Genomic DNA, 20398 nt, shown 5'->3' with positions numbered 1-20398 from the left:
ACCTAGATATAAAACAGGTACCTCAAAGTAAATATACCCAGAATCAAACTTACTATCTACCCCATCTTTCAAACCTGCTCCTACTCCAAAGTTTCCTATTTCAGCAATGTATATTAATAACCCAAGTCAGAAATCTCAGATTCATCCTTGGCTTCTTTCTTCCATCACCTTTATTTCATCAGTTACCAAGCTGTATTGTTTCTACTTCAAAAACATCCTTAAAATAAATCATTGACGCAATCATCCATTCAACCAATATTTACTGAGATACTATTATGTGTGATGGGTATTTATGCCAGTTTGAAACTTTTATATACCCCAGGAAGAGCCAAGTTTTTTAAGCCTCATTCAATATTGTTGGGTGGAATCTTTTGTATTAATTCATACATGGGGATGTGACCCAACCAACTGTGAGTGGAACCTTTTGATTAGGTGGTTTCCATGGAGATATGCCTCTACCCATTCAAGGTGGATCACAAACTGCAGCCCTTTAATGGGAATCATTTTGAAAAAAGCTTCAGAGCCAACACAAGACCCAGACATTTGGAGATGCAGAAGGAAAATACCCTGGGAAAGCTATCTGAAATGAAAAGCCAAACACCCCAGCAGATGCCAGCCACATGCCTTCCTAGCTGACAGAGGTATTCTGTACCCACTGGCTTTTCTTTGGAGTTAAGGTATCTTTTTCTGGATGCCTTAGTTTGGACATTTCTATGGCCTTAGAATTGCAAACTTGCACCTTATATTCCCTTTTAAAAAGCCTTTCCATTTTTGGTATATTGCTTTCCTGCAGCTTTAGCAAACTAAAACAGTATTATTTTGTTTATTGGGGATGTGAAATTTAAAAATACAAGATATTTTCTCTCAAAAAATTTTAGAGTCTAAGAAAAAGACAGATAAACAAAATAGGAAGTACAATATAAGAAAATTGTGTGACAGTTTTTTTTTTTTCAGGAATATAGAGAAGGAATATCAATCAGGTTTGGGAGGCTCAGGAAAACTTCTTGGACAATATGGTATATGATATGTCAGTGTTAGCTAGATGAAGACGGGTACAGGGAGGGAGGGAGATTTCAGACAAAGAGAATAGTACACATGAAGCTGTGAGATTTCAATGAGCACAGCATGGTTTGGTACTAATCGAAGAGAATGATGATTTTTGAAGAATGATGGCAGATGTGGCTACAGAGTTAGACAGAGGGTTAGGTTATAAAGAACCTTGTGCAAAAAGTAAAGAAGTTTGTTTTAACTTGGAAGCTGTGGAAATTACTGAAGAATTTAAGAACAAAAATGACATGATTAGATCTATACTTTACACAGATTATTCCATCAGCAGCATGGAAATAATTTGAAAAAATCCCAGACTAGAGGCAGGAAGAACAATTAGAGACAATCACACTAATTCAGGTGAAAAATAAAGAGGAATAAATCTATAACATCGGCAGTGGGAATTGCTCTAAGGGCAAAGAGGGGGAATTTCAGGATAAGAGAGATTATCAGGCTGAAAGGGATAACTAAGGGCATTGAGGTTATTCAGGAGTCAGAGAATTTTGAACAGAAGGGAGAGCACTTCTATTGAGACAGAAAAGGAGGAGGGAAGATTGTAACATATAGGGATAAATTTATAGGTAGGGTTGCCAGATAAAACAGGATACCCAGTTAAAATTGAGTTTCAGATAAACAGTGAATAATATTTTGTATAAATATGTCCAAAATACTGTACCTCCCTCTGTACTAGCTAGGGTTCTCTAGAGAAACAGAATCAGCAGGAAATATCCATAGATAAAAAATTTATAAAAGTGTCTCACGTAACCGTGGGACTGTAGAGTCCAAAATCCGTAGGGCTGGCTGTGAAGCTCACAACTCCAATGAGGGTCTGGATGAACTCTACAGAAGAGGCTTGCCAGCCACAGCAGGAAGAGAAAGCGTCTCTTCTGAATCCTCCTTAAAAGCCTTCCAGTGTTTAGATTAAGTGTCACTCATTGCAGAAGACACACCCAATGGATGATTACAAACACAGTCAGTTGTGACTTAATTTAGATATTTTAATCTTAATTTAGACAGGCCAGCACTTGTCCAACCAGACAAATGGGTACCACCACCTGGTCAAGTTGACACATGAACCTGACCATGACAGTCCACCCCTTGTCAACTTGGCAACTATACACATCACCTTAAACCATACTTAATTTCTAAATAGAAAAAAATAAAAGATGCATTTTTTTCCTCCACTAACAATACTTAACGGTACTGCATACAACTGGAAGCACATTAAATCACCCCAGAATAGGGTGCAAGTCCTTGGGTAATATTCATTCTTAAACTTGATATCTTACACCTTAAACACTATAACATGAATAAAACAGCATTATAGTCCTCGATTCTGTAACTGATCACATGGCCATAGTTCATATATTTATCACTACCTTCTTCCACTACTCATTCTATGTTCCCATTACCTTCAGCAAGCACTTCAGCTGGCCATGGTTCTTTGCCTGGAGGGGTGACACAAACCTTCACTCCTGAAGTTTCAGAGCCATTGGTAGTTCTGCCTGGATTGGGTCATTGCAGTTTTCCATTTATTTTAATCACAAGGCATGGTGGTACTAAAAGAGGCCCTAGGGGATCTCCTATATTCCAGGAAAACTCTTTTTCTACCTCCATTGCGTAGTTGCAGTCCTATTTTTCTGACAATCAGTGTCAATCACCCCAGCCAGTAATGTAATCCCCTTCTTGGCTTGTTGATCCAAGGGCATGAGTAGCCCAAAGTGAACAGGTAGCAGTCTTAGATTCCAGTTCAATGGAATCATTGTTGTTTCTCCTGGTGGAAGCATTCCCCCTTTCAGAACTACAACCTGTAGACTAGCAGAACTCAAGGTTGTAGGGACAGGAAGCAAAAATTTCCCTAGTGAATCACTAGGGGTAACAGTGATTGGTGCCACTCCCATTTCCACACCTTGGTTTCTGGACCCAGAGATCCTGGCTATGGGAGAAACAGCACCATACAGTGGATGCTGGTTCAGAGCACACACAGCTTCTTGGAGAACATTACCCCAGCCCCACAAGGTACTGCCACCTAGTTGGCACCATAATTGAATTTTCAAAAGGCCATTCCACTGTTCTATCAATCCAGCTGCCTCTGGATGATGGGGAATATGGTATGAACAGGTAATTTTATGAACATGTGCCCATTCCCGCATTTCATTTGCTGTGAAGTGTGTTCCTTGATCAGAAGCAATGCTGTATGGAATACCATAACTATGGATAAGGCATTCTATAAGTCCATAGATGGTAATATTTGGCAGAAGCATTGTGTACGGGGAAAGCAAACCTATATCCAGAGTTTGTGTCTATTCCAGTTAGAAAAAATTGCTGCCCCTTCCATAAAGGGAGTGGTCCAATGTAATCAACCTGCCACCATCCAGGCAGCTGGTCACCTTGGGGAATGGTGCCATATCAGGGGCTGAGTGTGGGTCTCTGCTGCTGGCAGAATGGGCACTCAGCAGTGGCTGTAGCCAGGTCAGCCTTGGTGAGTGAAAGTCCATGTTGCTGAGCCCATGCATAACCTCCATCCCTACCACCATGACCACTTTGTTCATGAGCCCATTGGGCAATGACAGGAGTTGCTGGGGAAAGAGGCTGACTGGTATCCATAGAATGTGGATATACTTGATTATTAAAACCTTCCTCTGCTGAAGTCACCCTATGGTGCACATTCACATAGGACACAAATATTTTCATGTTTTTAGCCCACTCAGAAAGGTCTATCCATGTACTTCTTCCCCAGACCTCTTTGTCACCAATTTTCCAATTATGGTCTTTCCAAGTCCCTGACCATCCAGCCAAACCACTAGCAACAGCTCATGAGTCAATAAACAACACACCTCTGACCAGTTTTCCTTCCAAGCAAAACGAACAACCAAGTACACTGCTCAAAGTTCTGCCCACTGGGAGGATTTGCCCTCACCATTGTCCTTCCAGAAAACCCCAGAAAGGGGTTGGAGTGCTGCAGTTGTCCACTTTGGGGTGGTACCTGCTTATTGTGCCAAACCATCTGAAACCAGGCCTCAGTTTTCTCTTCCTCAGTCCTTTCACTGTAAGGAACTCCCCAAGAAGCCACAGCTCTGGTCTAGGAAAGAGAAGGTAATGTGGTAGGATTGGGCCACTTCCTCACGTACTTACTCATGCCTTCAGAACCTGGTCTGGCCCTATGTCGCATATACCATTTCCTTTTTATGATGGAGTGCTGCTGCACATGCCCAACTTTCTGGATTGGTGGGTCGACAACACCCAGCTTATGATAGGCAACTCAGGTCTCATGGTAACTTGGTCTCTACTAAGGCCCAGTAGCAGGCCAAAAGCTGTTTCTCAAAAGGAGAGTAGTTATCTGCAGCAGATGGTAAGGTTTTGCTCCAAAATCCTAATGGTCTGTGTTGTGATTCTCCTATAGGGGTCTGCCAAAGGCTCCAGACAGCATCTCTATTTGCCACTGACACTTCCAGAAACATTGGATGTGCTGGACCGTATGGTCCAAGTGGCAGAACAGCTTGTACAGCAACCTGGACCTGTCTCAGAGCCTCCTCTTGTTCAGGTCCCCACTCAAAATTAGTAGCTTTTCTGGTCACTCAATAAATGGGCTAGAGTAGCACACCCAAAGGAGGAATATGTTGCCGCCAAAATCCAAAGAGACCAACTAGGCATTGTGCCTCTTTTCTCGTCATAATAGGGGCCAGATGCATCAACTTATCCTTCACATTACAAGAAATGTCTCAACATGCCCCACAACACTGGACACCTAGAAATTTCACTGAGATGGAAGGCCCCTGTATTTTTGTTGGATTTATCTCCCATCCTTTCACACGCAAATGCCTTACCAATAAGTCTAGAGTACTTGCTACTTCTTCCTCACTAGGTCCAATGAACATCATCAGTATAATGGACCAGTGTGACGTCTTGTGGGAGGGAGAAACGATCAAGGTCCCTGTGGACAAGATGATGACATAGGGCTGGAGAGTTTATATACCTCTGAGGTAGGACAGTGAAAGTATACTGTGACCCAGGAGCCCACTGGACCTACTGTGAGACAGACCTGAGCTAACACCCCATTGATCACTAACCTCCATAAGCCCCCTCTCTGACTGCTGGACCAAAGTAACGTTTTGTGTTCCCTGGAATTAATGTCACTTCTGAACCAGTGTCTAATAATCCCCCAAATATTTGATCATTTCCTTTTCCTCAATGCACAGTTACCCTGGTAAAAGGCCGTTGGTCTCCTTGTGGAAGGCTTGGAAGAAAATTAATAGTATAAATTTGTGGCAGTGTAACAGGGTTCTCCCCCAAAGGGACCTGGCCTCCCCTTCATTCAAGGTGCTCTGGGTCTGTAAACTGTCTCAAGTCTGAAAATTGATTAAAGGGCCATGACTCTCCATTTTTGAAATTCAAGTTAGACTTCTGTTCACTTGACCTAGAACTCTTTTGTTTATAAAGCTCCAACAAGGATTTAGTAGACTGCTCATCTATTGTACTTCTAGGTACCTCACAATTTACTAGCCAATGCCACAAATCTCTGTGAGTCAGATTATTCTGAGTCCTGCTTTGAGTCTGCTGTCTATTATGGTGACCACATTCACCTTGTCTTTGGTGATTAAGTGCTGCCACTGGCTTCCGTCAACTCAGGATCTGGTCATCCCCATTGTGTTTAAGGATTCCAGTTCAGTAACAGAAGTTCCCACAGTAATATCAGATCTACAGAGAAGTGCAACTACAGAGCTCTTCAGGGATGATGGTGCTAGTCTCACAGATCTATTTCTCACAGTTCTGGTAAAAGGTACATTCTCCAGACATTCCTGGTGTGTAAGAGCAGGTTTTGCATGATAAAGCCACTCTAGCATTCTAATCTCTCTAAGCCTCTGGATTCCCTCATCTACATTATACCAGGGCAGTTCTGACATTTCAACCTCAGGTAATGTCAGCCACTTTTTGATCCATGTTTCAACTAACCATCCAAATAAACTGTTAATGCATTTTCTAACCCCTTGAGCTATATATAACATTGAATGTAGTATCTCCGCTTATGGGCCCATATCAATAAATTCAGCCAGATCCAGCTTTATATTCATCCCACCATTACCCCACACCCTTAAAATCCATTGCCACACATTCCCCTGGTTTCTGTCTATATAAATAGGAAAACTCACACGGTTCTTTTGAGAATAATGTACCTCCTCACGTGTGATACTTTGTACCTCACCTTGAGGGGCATGTTGGGACTTTAATCTAGTTACAGGTCTGGAAGAAGAGAGGGGTGGTGGGGGTGGGTCATGAAAAGAATTAGAAGTATCTTCCAAGCCATTTGCTGTAGGGCATTCATTTGCAATTTCATCTGGTGAAACACGATTAATCACTCTAGGGCTAATCCCTCAGGTGGAGGTTGGGTGGCCAACTTCTCAGGGTAGGCAGGAGAAGGGGCGGCTATGTCCTCATGGCAAACTATTACAGGGTTATCTAGAGAAGACTCAGCATGACCTAGAGTTTCAACCTTTCCACTGACATCATCGATCCATATGTTGCCATCTCATTTTTTACACCTTTCCAATCAATGCTCTCACTTTAATGGCAGACACCATGCAAGACTGAGATTTCAGTTTGCGTTGCAAAGCTGCTAGTCTAATAATAAGATACTGAGTCTGATTTTCAGAGATCTCAAGTCTACAGCTACAGGAAATAAGATTTTCCTACAAGACACTCATAGAAACGTTTACATCTGTCAGACAGCACATAAGCTTCTCATTTGAAGCCTTAAGCCCGTCCTTTCACTCATTAATGTATACAGTGTATCTAACAACAACCAACCAATATCTCTATACCTCCTATTTCCATACAATTCCATAAAGGTGTCAAAAACATTATCCCCCAGAGCTTGGCTTCATACAAGCAAAGAATTAGAAGAATCCAATGATAATATTTTGACTATCTCTTTTGCCAACTCACCCCATGGATTGGCAGTATCATTCTGATTATGGGAATCACAGTCCTTAGTGCCTCTGAGTCCAGTCAGAGTAGAAAACCAATCGTAAAAACCCATTTTTAATGTTCTGTTTCTTAAGAACCACCCCACTCTCAGTACCAAGCTGTATTACCTAGGGTTCTAGAGAAACAGAATCAGCAGGAACTATCCGTAGATATAAAATTTATAAAAGTGTCTCATATAATAGTGAGACTGTGGAGTCCAAAATCTATAGGGCAGGCTGTGAAGTTGACGACTCCGATGAAGTGTCTGGATGAACTCTACAGGAGAGGCTCTCCAGCTGAAGCAGGAAGAGAGAGAGTATCTTCTGAATCTTCCTTGAAAGCCTTCCAGTGATTAGATTAAGTGCCACTCATTGCAGAAGACACATCCCTTGGTTGATTACAAACACAGTAAGCTGTGAATGCAGCCATTGTGATCATGATTTAATTCTATGAAATGTCTTCATAGCAACAGACAGGCCAGCACTTGTCCAAACAGATAAACGGGTACTACTACCTGGCCAAGCTGACACATGACCCTGCCCATGACACCCTCCCTTCACAAATTTATTTTTCCTGATTGCCATATATCCTCCTTATCTATTTAGGAAATTTCCAGTAATTCATCATGTCAGCTCATAGTGCTACCTCCTGTGCTATGTATAATCTGACTCCTCCTCTAACCTTGTGCTCTCACAGTACAACACATAATATATTATAAAAGTAACCCTGCATAGTTTTCTCTAGATCAGACTGTAAATTTCTTGAAGGTGGAAACCTGAGTTTTCATCTTTATAACCTGAGGGTCCAGGACCTGGCTATCACACAAGAAGCAGCCAGTTTACTGAATAAATGAATCATTTATTTAATATCTTTATCTTTCTTGCCTAGATTTTTCTAGCTCATCTCCCTGACTCCAATTTCACTCCTCCTTAAACCATCCTTTATGCTGAAATGAGGTGGCTTTTTTAATATATAAATCACCTAGGACATCTTACTATTTAAATATTTTTTATTGTTTCATGATGCCCATAAGATAAACTATAAATTCTTTGGCAAGTTTTTGAGTGTTCTCCACAATTTAGTTCCAAAGCTAAGTATTTAACATTTCAGACTTTGAAGTAATAACTGGGTTAGAATAATGGGTATGCCTCTTGCTAGTTATATGAGTTTGAATAAATATCTGTAAAATGGAGATATCTTCCTCATAATTTTGTTGTGATGATTAAAAGTAAAGCATTTAGTATAGTACCACAGAACAACAGACAAGGACATGCTAATGCACAAACAAATAGAGCCATTATTAATTTCCTTCTAGATTCAACTCCTAGCACTTCCTCTCTACCCACACCAATACCTTCCACACTAGCTACATTTCAAAACCTACCTATCGTCCAAACTTTAGGTTAATAATCCTTTCAAGTATTTATTCATAATGCTTTATGTGCTTACAATATCCATTCTATATCAGTCTGCCTGGCAAAGCTTGGTATTTAAATTTTTTTACGGATAATTCCTAGTATATATATATATATATATACACAACAACAGTAAAGGAAGGTAAAAATGCTGAGGTTTCTTCTAGTATTTTATGCTATATAGAGGTTCCAGGATATCTTAAGGCTTTCTTTTATTTTAATCAGTGGATATTTTATGGAACCGACAAGGTTTTAGTGGTCAGAAAAATCTCATCCATTTATTGTATACTATGACTTTGCAGTGATTTTTTTTTTTTTGCTTTGCAAATGCTATCACCCTAATGTAAGTCCATACCAAACCAGGTCATCAAATCAGTTTGATTACCTGAACACAAGAGACTGAATAGCATACTCAAACTAAATGACAGGCACCACAGGAATAGAGAGATATACAAACTACTTCCTAATTATCTTGAAATAAACTACATGAAGTTTATTAAATATACTGAAGGCAGTTCACTGACAGGATTACAGAAATATTTCTAAAATTTTTGTTGTCATTTATTGAGATATGAGATCAGAAGGTGTGCTGATTTGAAACTGTTGTGCATGTCAGAAAATCCATGTTCTTTAATCTGAATTCAATATTGTTAGGTGGATCTTTTGATAAGGTAGTTTCCAAGAAGATGTGTCTCCACCCATTTCAAGGTGGGGTTGCTTACTGGAGCCCTTTAAGAGGGAACCATTTTGGAAAAAGCTTCAGAGCCTACACAGCCAGAAATCTTTGGAAACACAGAAAGAAAACACCCCTGAGGAAGCCTTATGAAATGAGAAGAGAAATCCAGCAGACATTGCCATGTGCATTTCCATCTGAGAGAGGTGTCCAGAAGCCAAAGACCCCAGCAGATGCCAGTCACATGCTTTCCCAGCTGCTAGAGGTATTCCAGATGGCATCGGCCTTTCTTGAGTGAAAGTAACCTCTTGTTGGTGTTTTAATTTAACATTTTCATGGCTTTAGACCTGTAAACTTACAACATAATAAATTCCCCTTTTAAAATCCATTCAATTTCTGATATATTGAATTCCAGCAGCTTTAACAAATAAAACAGAGCTTAGATATCATAATTCTTCAGTCTTTTTTTTTTTTTTTTTTTTTTACCTTTGGTCCTTCAGGGCCGTTTTGTCCAGGAATTCCAATATCTCCTGGAAAACCCTAAGGAATATAAAAAAGTAGAGTGTTTATTCTACAGTAAATTATTTTAAACCTATTAAGTATCTAAAATTACCTCTTCTGCCCATTTAGGACAAGTTAAAATAATATATACTCTACAAAAGCTAAATACTGAAGATTCAGTAAAGTAGACAGTTTTTAATATCGGAATACAAAACTTAAAAGGTATACTAAAACAGATTTCATAAACAATTCTCATACCTAAGGGAAATCCTCAAGCCAAGTCTAAAAGAGTAGAAGTCTTATTCTAAACATTATTCATAACTTGTAAATAAGGCCAAATGGTGTGTCATATATCCTTTCATTGTCATATGGGACACATGACCACTGAAAGATTAGGGTCAGTACTTGATTTGATTCCTTAACTTCTAGATTTTCATCAGGTAGAAGTGTAAGAAATTTCTTTTGAGTGAAAAAAGTAATCCTAAAGGTTATGGTTTATTATGCAGGATAACTAGTTTTGTACCTAACCCAACTACCTTATCTTAAACACCTATAATTATCTATAAATAGCTCCACAAATGCTTTTCGGACTGCTCTTAACATCTTACTGGTTCCATCATTAAGCAATGAGCTAAATAAAATCTTTGACTCTTGTTTATTTCTTTATTTGCATCAGAATCTGATATTACCTTTTTGGAACTTATACTTTAGCAGTCGAAAACAGTGGCTCAAGAATCAGAAATAGATTATAGTGTCAAAAAAAAAATCTATGTTGAGGAAAGGCCTCAAACATTGCTCTCAAATGGTGAGCTTAAAATTCCTGCTGAAATAATGAATTAGAATATGATTCTTCATGATCAGTTTCAATACTGACAATAATTGAAACAACTGAAATAATTGATAATTGTGGTTTCACTTGTATTGATGTTTTCAGAGATAAAAGTTGTTTCAGTATTTCTGAGATATAAAACTATATTAAAAATTGTGAAAATAAGGAGTTCCATAAGAAAATTAACTTGGGCAAAGGAATAAAAAAGAAAGCTATAATTAAGATTTGAATTCCAGCTAAAAAGGGAGTTCAGTGAAGGGATAAATGTGATGGGAAGAAAATGTCAACAAGTAAGATGGAACAGCAAGGTTGATTTTGGAGGACTCCATCTAGGAAAGAAAATCAAATAAGAAAGTAACATGCACTCATCCTGTCTGGATTAGGACAGAAACATCTTGACTCTAATTTAAAATTTTGATTATGTGGAGAAAATTGTTACTTGGGAACATTTCTGGCAAGAGAAAAGGCAATGGTAACAGAAAGGCTGGTCAGAGGATTAAACTTCTGGACGTTTTAGAACAGAATATGTTTAATAAAACTATTGTTAATTGCTTTACTATTTACAGGGAGGGAATCAGGATCTTGTATACTAATATTTGTATATATGACAACTTTAAAGATTAGATTCTTAATAATTTCATATCCTTTCTAACATATGCTTCACTAGTATGTGTAGTGAATCTTGATTCAAGTCCAGCAGAAATCTCTCTGGACTTGAATCAAGACAATTCTATTCTAGTTTCTGTTGAATCACTTTGTCCAAAATCAAACTCACCATCTTCTGTATTATACCTGCTCCTTTCTCATCTTGCATTCACTATTTCAGTTACCTGTTGTGCTGGTCTGAATCTGTGGTAGAACCCAGAAAAGCCATGCCCTTTGATCCTCATTCAGTATTACTGGGTGGGAGCATTTGGATTGTTTCCTTGAAGATGTGACCCCCCAATTGTGGGTGGTAACTTTTGATTAGATGATTTCCATGGAGGTATGTCTCCACCCACTGAAGGTGGAGTTGCTTGCTGGAATCCTTTAAAAGAGGAAACATTTTGGAGAGAGTCCCTTTTTGGTAGAGCCATGTGAAAGCCAGCAGACACCGCCATGTTCACCATGTGCCCTTCCGGCTGAGAGAGAAACGTTGAACGTCATCGGTCTTCTTGAACCAAGGTATCTTTCTCCGGATGCCTTCGATTGGACATTTCTATAGCCTTGTTTTAGAAAGTTTAAAACTTTCTAAACTTTAGAAAGTTTAAAGAAACTTTAGACTTGGGACATATTCTCGGCCTGAGAATTGTAAAGTACCAACTCATTAAATTTCTCTTTTTAAAAGCCATTCCAGAAGCTGCATCTGAGCTATAGGTTCTTGTTTTGTTTTGTTTTTACTATTATTACTTTTATTTTTTCTCTATATTAACATTCTATATCTTTTTCGGTTGTGTTGCTAGTTCTTCTAAACTGATGCAAATGTACTAAGAAACGATGATCATGCATCTATGTGATGATGTTAAGAATGACTGATTGCATATGTAGAATGGTATGATTTCTAAATGTTGGGTTAATTTCTTTTTTTCTGTTAATTAAAAAAAAAAAAGAGAAGGGGTAATTGGAGCTGAAGGGATACAGACTGTGCAACAGGACTGGATATAAAAATTCAGAAATGGACAGCACAATACTACCTAATTGTAATGCAATTATGTTAAAACACTGAATGAAGCTGCATGTGAGGTATAGGTTTTTTTTTCTCTCTATTAACGTTTTAATTCTTATTCTGTTGTCTTTTTATTTCTTTTTCTAAATCGATGCAAATGTACTAAGAAATGATGAATATGCAACTATGTGATGATATCAAGAATTACTGATTGTACATGTAGAATGGAATGATTTCTAAATGTTTTGTTAATTTTTTTTAATTAATAAAAAAAAAAAGGAAAAAAAAAAAAGCCATTCCATTTCTGGTATATTGCATTCTGGCAGCTAGCAAACTAGAACACCTGTGTTACCTCTCTGCCAGTTTCCAAGCCAAAAAGGTGTACATCTTTGTATAGCTGGTTTTTTCTTCATCACCACTCAATCATTCACTTAGCTCTAGGCATTCTATTTCTTAATTCCCTGCCAATTTGAGCCCTTTTCCTTCATCCCTGCTACCACTTGCCTAGTGCAAGCCACTATACCTAGCACCCAGATAATGTATTTTTCACTCTGTAGCTAGAGTGATTATTCTATGCAAATGTGATCATGCTGCTTTGTTTCCGACCTCAGAATAAAATCCAAATTCCTTAACACATGGTTACAGGGCCTTTGATGCTTTGGTTCTATTTACTTGTTTAATCGACCTTCTTTCACTCATCATTCCAGTCGCTGATCTATTTTCAGTACTCCGAAAGTATATATTCTCTCAATTCTGGGCTTTTGTGCATACTGTTCCCTTTGCCTTCTATGTTTTAAATAGAAGACTGAGTAATATTTTACTTAAAATCTTTCTCTGACTTCTCCCCTATCCCCAATCTCAACACTCTGAGCTACAGCCCTACTATGAACCTCATTCCATCCTAGGGTCATACAAAGCCACTTACAAAGTGTTTTATTTTCCTCGTCAGATTGTAAACTCCTTGAAGGAAGTTTTTTGACTCATACACTACCATATCCCCAGGAATTAATACATCAGGCACACAGTAAGTGCTAAAAAGTGTATTTTTGTTGTTGTTGTTGAATGAATGATTGGCATGGTTCTTTTCTACAGAAAGAGCAACATGCAATTTTGGCCCCTTGTTCGTGTTTAACTTCTGGTCCAGGGCATCCACATGGATAAATTCTTAATTCCTGTCCATCTTCCAAAAGGCATCAGAAAACAAGAAAGCTAAAAAAGGTATCAAAACTAGGTTCATGTTAAAGAACTCACTGGAAGCTTGAAGACAATCCCAACAGCCAGACATGGGAAAATATGAACATCCATAAGGATAAGAATTGCAATAAATTAAAATACATCATATATTTTTAAACCTATAAGTTCATAATAAAGCCAAAAAAATTGTCTGCATTCAGAGGATGAAAAGGAGTCAACTCATTATCATGAAAACTGGTAAAAATAAGTAATCAAATAGTAGCTGAGGGGATGTTTTGTAACCAGTAAATTTTAAAAATATGATAGAATAAGAATAACCACTTTGCAACCCCACAAAAAATAGCTGGAACTAAGGAGTATCAACTATTGCTAACATCACAAAAAAAAAAAAAGAAATAACTTCTTGATGAAAGATCACCATACTATTGTCGTACCAAAAACAAACAAGTAAAACTGATCAAGCCTCTATATGTGACTAGAAATTTACAAAACACAGAGGACTGAAAAACGTGGAACTATACCACGAAAATATAATTAGAAAAATCCAGACTATGGGAAACTCTACTGAGGCTCCTCAACAACCAAATTTGAACAGGTAGAAAAGAAAATGGAGAGAGAACCTACAGATTAAAAGATAGAGCAAATATAAAAAAAAAAAAACAGGCTAGATTAAACCATAGTTTTTAAAGATGCACACTCACGGTGAGAAACTACAAAAGAAAAATAAGGAGCTACATTACTTTTAAGAGGAGAGAGAATTTGAGCTGGAACACATAAGAGCTTCTGGCAGTAACCAGGAAGTTCCATTTCCTGACCTGTGTGGTAGTTACAAGAGTTTTTGTCTTACAATAATTTATCAAACTATGCGATTGTCTTAAACAGTTTTGTATGTGTTTTAATCTACAGTAAGAAAAAAGTTATTGAGGTGACTTTTGTTTAGACAAGGGATACTGAATATATACATAGATCTCTACTCCTTATTAAAATATCAGTAAAGGGATGCTAAAAAGATATAAAGTGCAAAAACAAGGGATAGAGTAAACAAGAGAGGTCAAGAAATAGTTTCTTATATTATCTTCATGTAAGTAGAATAGTTTAGAATTAAAATTTTATTGAAAAGCTCAGAAACACATCAGCACAATTATTAAAAGAAGAAAAAAAATTCTCTGTTTATTTCTAACATAGGCCAGCTTATAAACTTGGCCAAAGAGTATTTTCACTATTTAAAAAACTCAGACCTAGGTTGCTGCCAAGTAGAAAGTTCACCTTTTATACAATAAATTATAAGACATAGAAAATTATAAATTAGATAAACTAAATTTTAATAGCATTCATTTACAAAAGGAATCTTTTTTATGCTCAAATATACTGTTCAAGATGTAAATCAAACAAAAGGAATGGGTAACTTTGCCAAGTAGGAAAATTTGAGAGAGTTTACAGACTGAAAGATTAAAAAGTACATTGTGCAGGGTCTATAATTTTCTTTCTTAAAAATGTATGGAACTACATGGGAGGAAAAATAAAAATCTGACAGAGATACTTTCATTTTTAAATTTAAAATAAATTGAGTAACACTGAAAAACAAAACATTTTCTACGACAATGTATTCTACTATCTCAGTTAAGTCATCACATCACATTAGAAAATATCGTACTTAGATGTGAAAAAGTAAAACAACCTGACTTCTGTTACCTTCTCAATAGAAAGAGTCCAACCACCACCAAGTTTTATCAATAACAGAAAACGGAAGTCTCTTTAAAAATAGTAAGTGAAAATGTGTCTTCTATCTTCAGACTATTCACATCTGTTACACCAAAAAAAAAAGTGACTAAGCATTCTCTCCAATAAAAACAAAGCTTTATTATACTCTAATCACTAAAGGCTGGAGACTAATTCACATGCATTTTTTTTTTTAAGCAACACTCTGGGAACCAAAGCACCAACATATTCCATTAGTTTCCTGGGAAATTATAAAAGTAAAATATTTTTACAGTGGTAGTAGCCAGAAGCTTGGGGAGAAAAAGTGAGCATAGTAAACATACGGTGCTGTTTAGATATATTGAGAATTTAGTAGTTCTCTAAAAGGTGTGATCAGTCTATTTGTTTTCTATTAAAATAGATGGACCTTCTAGTTAAAAATAATAAATGGATAAACACTCCACAGATAAATAAATCAAACAAATAAATTATGGTGTGGAAGTTAGATTCAGTTGTCAACTTGGCCAGGTGAAGGCACCTAGTTCTGTTGCTGTGGACATGAGCCAATGGTACATGAACCTCATCTGTTGCTGATTACATCTGCAGTCGGCTAGGAGATGTGGCTGCTGCAATGAATGACGTCTGACTTAATTGGCTCATGCTTAAATGAGAGAGCACAATGTAGCACAGCCCAAGCAGCTTGGCATACCTCATCTCAGCACTCGCAGCTCAGTCCAGGCCTTTGGAGAAGCAGAAAGGAATCACCCCGGGGAAAGTTGATGGAACCCAGAGGCCTGGAGAGAAGGCCAGCAGAGATTACCCTGAGCCTTACCACGTAAGAAAGAACTTCAGCTGAAAGTTAGCTGCCTTATCCTCTGAAGAACTAACAAAATAAATATCCTTTTTTTAAAATCCAATCCATCTCTGGTGTGTTGCATTCTGGCAGTTAGCAAACTAGAACATATGGTATATCCATAAAATGGACCAAACTGGATGTAGCAATGTAGATAAATCTCAAATGCAGTAGAAAATGCAAATTAATCTATAATGACAAAAAGCATATCAGTGGTAGTGGGTGGGGGGGAGAGGGCAGGAAGGGAAGCGGGGCAGAAGTGGGGAATCATAAAAGTGCACAAGGAAAATTTGGGTTTGTGGATATGGTCAGTAATCTTGATTTTTGTGATGGTTTAATGGGTTAAATATATGTCAAAAGTTATCAAGTTGTACAATTTAAATATATGCAGTTTACCATATGTCAATTATACCTCAATAAAGCTGTAAAAAAAGGTTATGGATATTGGATGTTTAAGATAATCATTTGTTTTTTGACAGGCAACAATTTATACAATTTTGAAGACCTTCAGAGAGAAAACAGCATTTATTCATTGAATTTTCCCCCAGACAAATATCAATGAAGTTTAGATTTTGAATTGTTTTGGAGGTAATAGCTATTAAATTATAATGGCTTTAAAATAAAGTACGCAACTTTGGGAAATTCAAAAATTTCTGATATTTTATAAAGTAGTTTCAAAATCTTCTGTTGTTATATGCAAGTAGTACTGAGACTCTTTATCTCTCCTGGAAATTTTCCATTTCTCAATGATTTTTATGTCCATTGTGCTTTAAATACAGAAGACCATAGTATGGCATGACTTAGACATAGCTTCTGAGTGGTTTGTAACTCTGAACAAAGTAGAGATTAATTTAGTCCTAAGAAAAAGAGTAATATTAAAAAAGATAAAATTAATAAATAATTTAAGTTATAACAATATGCAAATTATGAACTCTTAAAGGGAAAATTTATACAAAACCCAGTCTGGTGCTAGACATTAATAAACATTTGATGGCCTGATCAAATTAAAAATGAATCCTGTTTGAATAATTGTATTTTCAATTATGCAGTTTTAAAAGTTACCCTGTATCAAAAATAAAAAACACCTAGCAAAGCTTCTACAGATAGAATTGAAATTTTACATAGGCAAACAAGAAAAAATGCATCCATAGGTAGAGATATTCTATAAGGGGAGAATTTGGTTTGAGAAATGGATCTGGAATACAGTCAGAAAACTTAACTAGCATTTGCAGAAGTATATGTCGTGTCAGCGATACACTCAGTACAAGTAAGAAAGTAATCTGAGAAAAAAAAAATGGATTTAAAAGAGGCTTCTCTGAGTGAGGATAATCCACCCAAAGCTAATGCCAAAAAAATAATTTTTAGGGCAAAAGTAATATATTTCATTCCCCTGTAAACTGTAGTAACCAACGTTTAAGACAGAGAAGTATGCATGCCAATTGCAAATGAAGGAACTGTTCTATCTTCTAAGAAATCCACAATTAGAAAACATGAGCTTCTAGAAAAATAAATGCAAAATAATAAATCCATTTAGGTATCTAGCCTCTTTTATTGTCGTTTGTTCTTTTAGATCTAAAAAGTCATCAAAACCAGATTTGTTTATCATAATAGTCATGAAAATTTTTGCAATTTAATATCCATATATTTTTCCCTTTTATAATTCTATTTTTTAGCAGAAAATATGGCATAGGAGAATTCCATATGTGTAGCATCCTAAAATCTCAGCAGGGAAAATCCATAAAACACACAAAAACTATAAAATTCCTTGTGACATACACTTTGTTCCAAATAAGACTTTGCTGAAATATAATCCTCACCGTATTTTTTTAAAATCACTCTTAAAGGAATAAAAAAAAGTCAACTGGAAAGTCTACTTTTATTCTACTGAAATCCACAGAAAATGATACTAAACTTATAATTTTTAAATTAACTATTCTGACCATTACTTGATACTTAAATTTAGATAATCTATAGGGACAAAAAGCAGATCAGTGATAGCCTGGGGAAAGAAAGGGCAGAAGGACAGAAAAGAGGGATTACAAAAGCACACAAAGAAATTTTGAGATTTGATGGGTATCTTCATTATCCTGATTTTGGTGATGTTTTCACAGGTTATACATATGTTAGAAATTATCAAAGTGTACCATTTTAGTATATGCAGTTTGCTGTATGTCAATTATACTTCAGTAAGGCTGTAAAAAAAAGGTAACTGGTTTTGAGCATTTAAGATAATCACTTGCATCTCGATAGGCAACAATTTTTAACAATTTGAAGACCTTAAGAGAGACAACAACAGCATTCATTGAGTTTGTCCCAAGATATAATCAATAAAGCTTAAGAATTTTTTAAAATTATTTTACTAGCTAAATGCATGAACATTACTTAATACTAAATTTGGAAAAGTATCATTTTAGGTACTCAATATCTGTGTATATCATTTAACTTTTAGGATTCTTATGAATTTCTTAAAGTAAATCCTTTCACTCATTCAACACATAGTTTCTATGTTCTTCAAATTGGGCATACAAAAAACAAAAAAAGGAAAAACCCATACCAAATTCAATTTCCTGGCCTTTATTCTCTCTGTGTGTGTGTTTATTTGTGTAAAGGTTGGGAATTAGATGGCTAAAAGAGCAGATTTATACTGCTGTGAGGAACTGGCAGTATCATTTGATTACTTTTGTTCTAGTATGGACTATGGGCCTGAGGCCATTCTGTGTCATTTCCTATTCTTTTTTCAAATAAGACTAATGTTGTGGTTATTTCCTTTTCTTTCTAAAATTATATATTGGTTAGTTGAGATGGAGACCTATATTGAGGATTCAGTGAGAAGAATGCACATTACATCTTGGAGATACAAGCAATAATTGGCCAAAATATTGGATTATCTTCCCAATGGGTTATGTTTCCAATGTCTTGGGAAAAGAGACTTGTGATTAACTGTACTATGTTAAGCAGAGATATTTGTTAAACCGTATAAGTGGGAAGAAGGTATTTGTGGACACTGGGTACCAACAACGTGGAACAGAGATGACACTTTTAAAAATCTGCTAAGCATCTCTTCAGAAAAAGAAAATTCATTTTTTCCCCAATTCTCAATCCATGTGCTTCTAATGCCTTCTGTATTTAGGGATGGAGAAATGACCCAAATCTTGCTAATTACAGTATACCAGTTCCATAGATTTTGCAAATGATTTAAGAATGGTAATGTTATCCAAACCAGATTGGCTGGAGTCCGAAAAATTTTTTTACAAGAGCTATAAGGAAAGAAACATATTTTCTTCTTGCTAAGATTGCTAACTTAAAGCAATATAAACCCAGAGTTGCCCATGGCTATCTTTTCCGTAATGTGTTCTGGTGAAAAAAACACAACAGAGATAAATAAGGCTAAGAGATAGTGTGTCTCAGTTATAGTCACTGAGCTCCTACGTATAGCCAAACCCCCAGGCACATGCACTGCTGGACCTCCTGATTAAGTGACCCAATACAGCCCTTATTATTTTTTTTTTAATTATTATTTTTTTCACATGGGCAGGCACCAGGAATTGAACCCGGGTCCTCTGGCATGGCAGGCGAGCATTCTTGCCTGCTGAGCCACCGTGGACTGCCCACAGCCCTTATTTTTTGCTTAAAAAAAGTTTGAGTTAGGTTTCTATCACTCTCAATTGGAAAGAGATCTCAAGCACTGACCTATGTGCAGTTCTTTAAATACATCTAGCTTTCTCATATTATCTGTGCTTTTATAAATGCTGTTCCTGCTGACTAGAATGCCCTTGCCCTCTATTTCCATATGCTAGATCCCTACTAATTCTTCACATCTCTGCAAAAGCAACCATACTTCTTGGAAGTTGTCTTTGATTCCTTGCCCCAGGTTTCTATGAAGCCTTTAATGATTCCTGTTAGTCAGAAGCAGTAGGTTGCTCCTTTCTATGTCTACAGAATTCTGTTAATAATGCTATTTAGCACTAATCACATTATATTATAATTATGGCCATGCTTCTCTAGTCCAAAAAATGCAAACTCAAGGAAAATGAATATTTCTTTTTTTACCAAAAAAATTACAAAATTAATACTCAAAGGATTTATTATTGTAAACCCTATCCTGAAATCTCAAACACTTAACTCAAATGTTGCAGGGAGATATGTCTCCATCTGTTTCTTGCATTTTTTAAACAACATATGGGTGAGGCAGTGAATTTCCACTGTTCTGGTCTTTCTTTCCAGGGATTTTTATACAGCAAAGATATAGTATCTCGCTCCAAAGCAAAGGGCAGGCATACTTACTGCCTAACATGATAAAGACAATATCTCCTTTTGAAGTACATTATATTTTGTTACTATCTGTGATGGTTTGAAACTGTTTGTACCCCAAAAAAGCCATATTCTTTAATCCTTATTCAATATTGTTGGGTGGGACCTTTTGATTAAGTTGTTTCCATGGAGATGTGACCCACCCATTTGTGGGAGGGACCTTTTGATTAGGTGGTTTCCATGGAGATGTATCTCCACACATTCAAGGTGGGGTTGCTTATTGGAGTCCTTTAAGAGGGAACCATTTTTGGAAAAAGCTTCAGAGCCA

The 20398-nt window shown here is 36.8% G+C and overlaps 1 protein-coding gene across 1 annotated transcript in view; it reads right to left on the bottom strand.

Moving 5' to 3' along the window:
* Positions 1–20398, bottom strand: part of COL24A1 (collagen type XXIV alpha 1 chain) — a 427584-nt gene that overhangs the window by 257122 nt on the left and 150064 nt on the right. Inside the window, exon 21 of the mRNA XM_077119355.1 lies at positions 9586–9639. Within this exon, the coding sequence (XP_076975470.1) occupies positions 9586–9639 (54 nt within the window). The remainder of the gene's footprint in view (positions 1–9585; positions 9640–20398) is intronic.

This window comes from Tamandua tetradactyla, chromosome 11 (genome assembly GCF_023851605.1).
Source record: "Tamandua tetradactyla isolate mTamTet1 chromosome 11, mTamTet1.pri, whole genome shotgun sequence".
Lineage (NCBI taxonomy): Eukaryota > Metazoa > Chordata > Mammalia > Pilosa > Myrmecophagidae > Tamandua > Tamandua tetradactyla.
The sequence above is the reverse complement of the archived record's forward strand: the minus strand, read 5'-3'. Positions and strand labels throughout refer to the sequence as shown.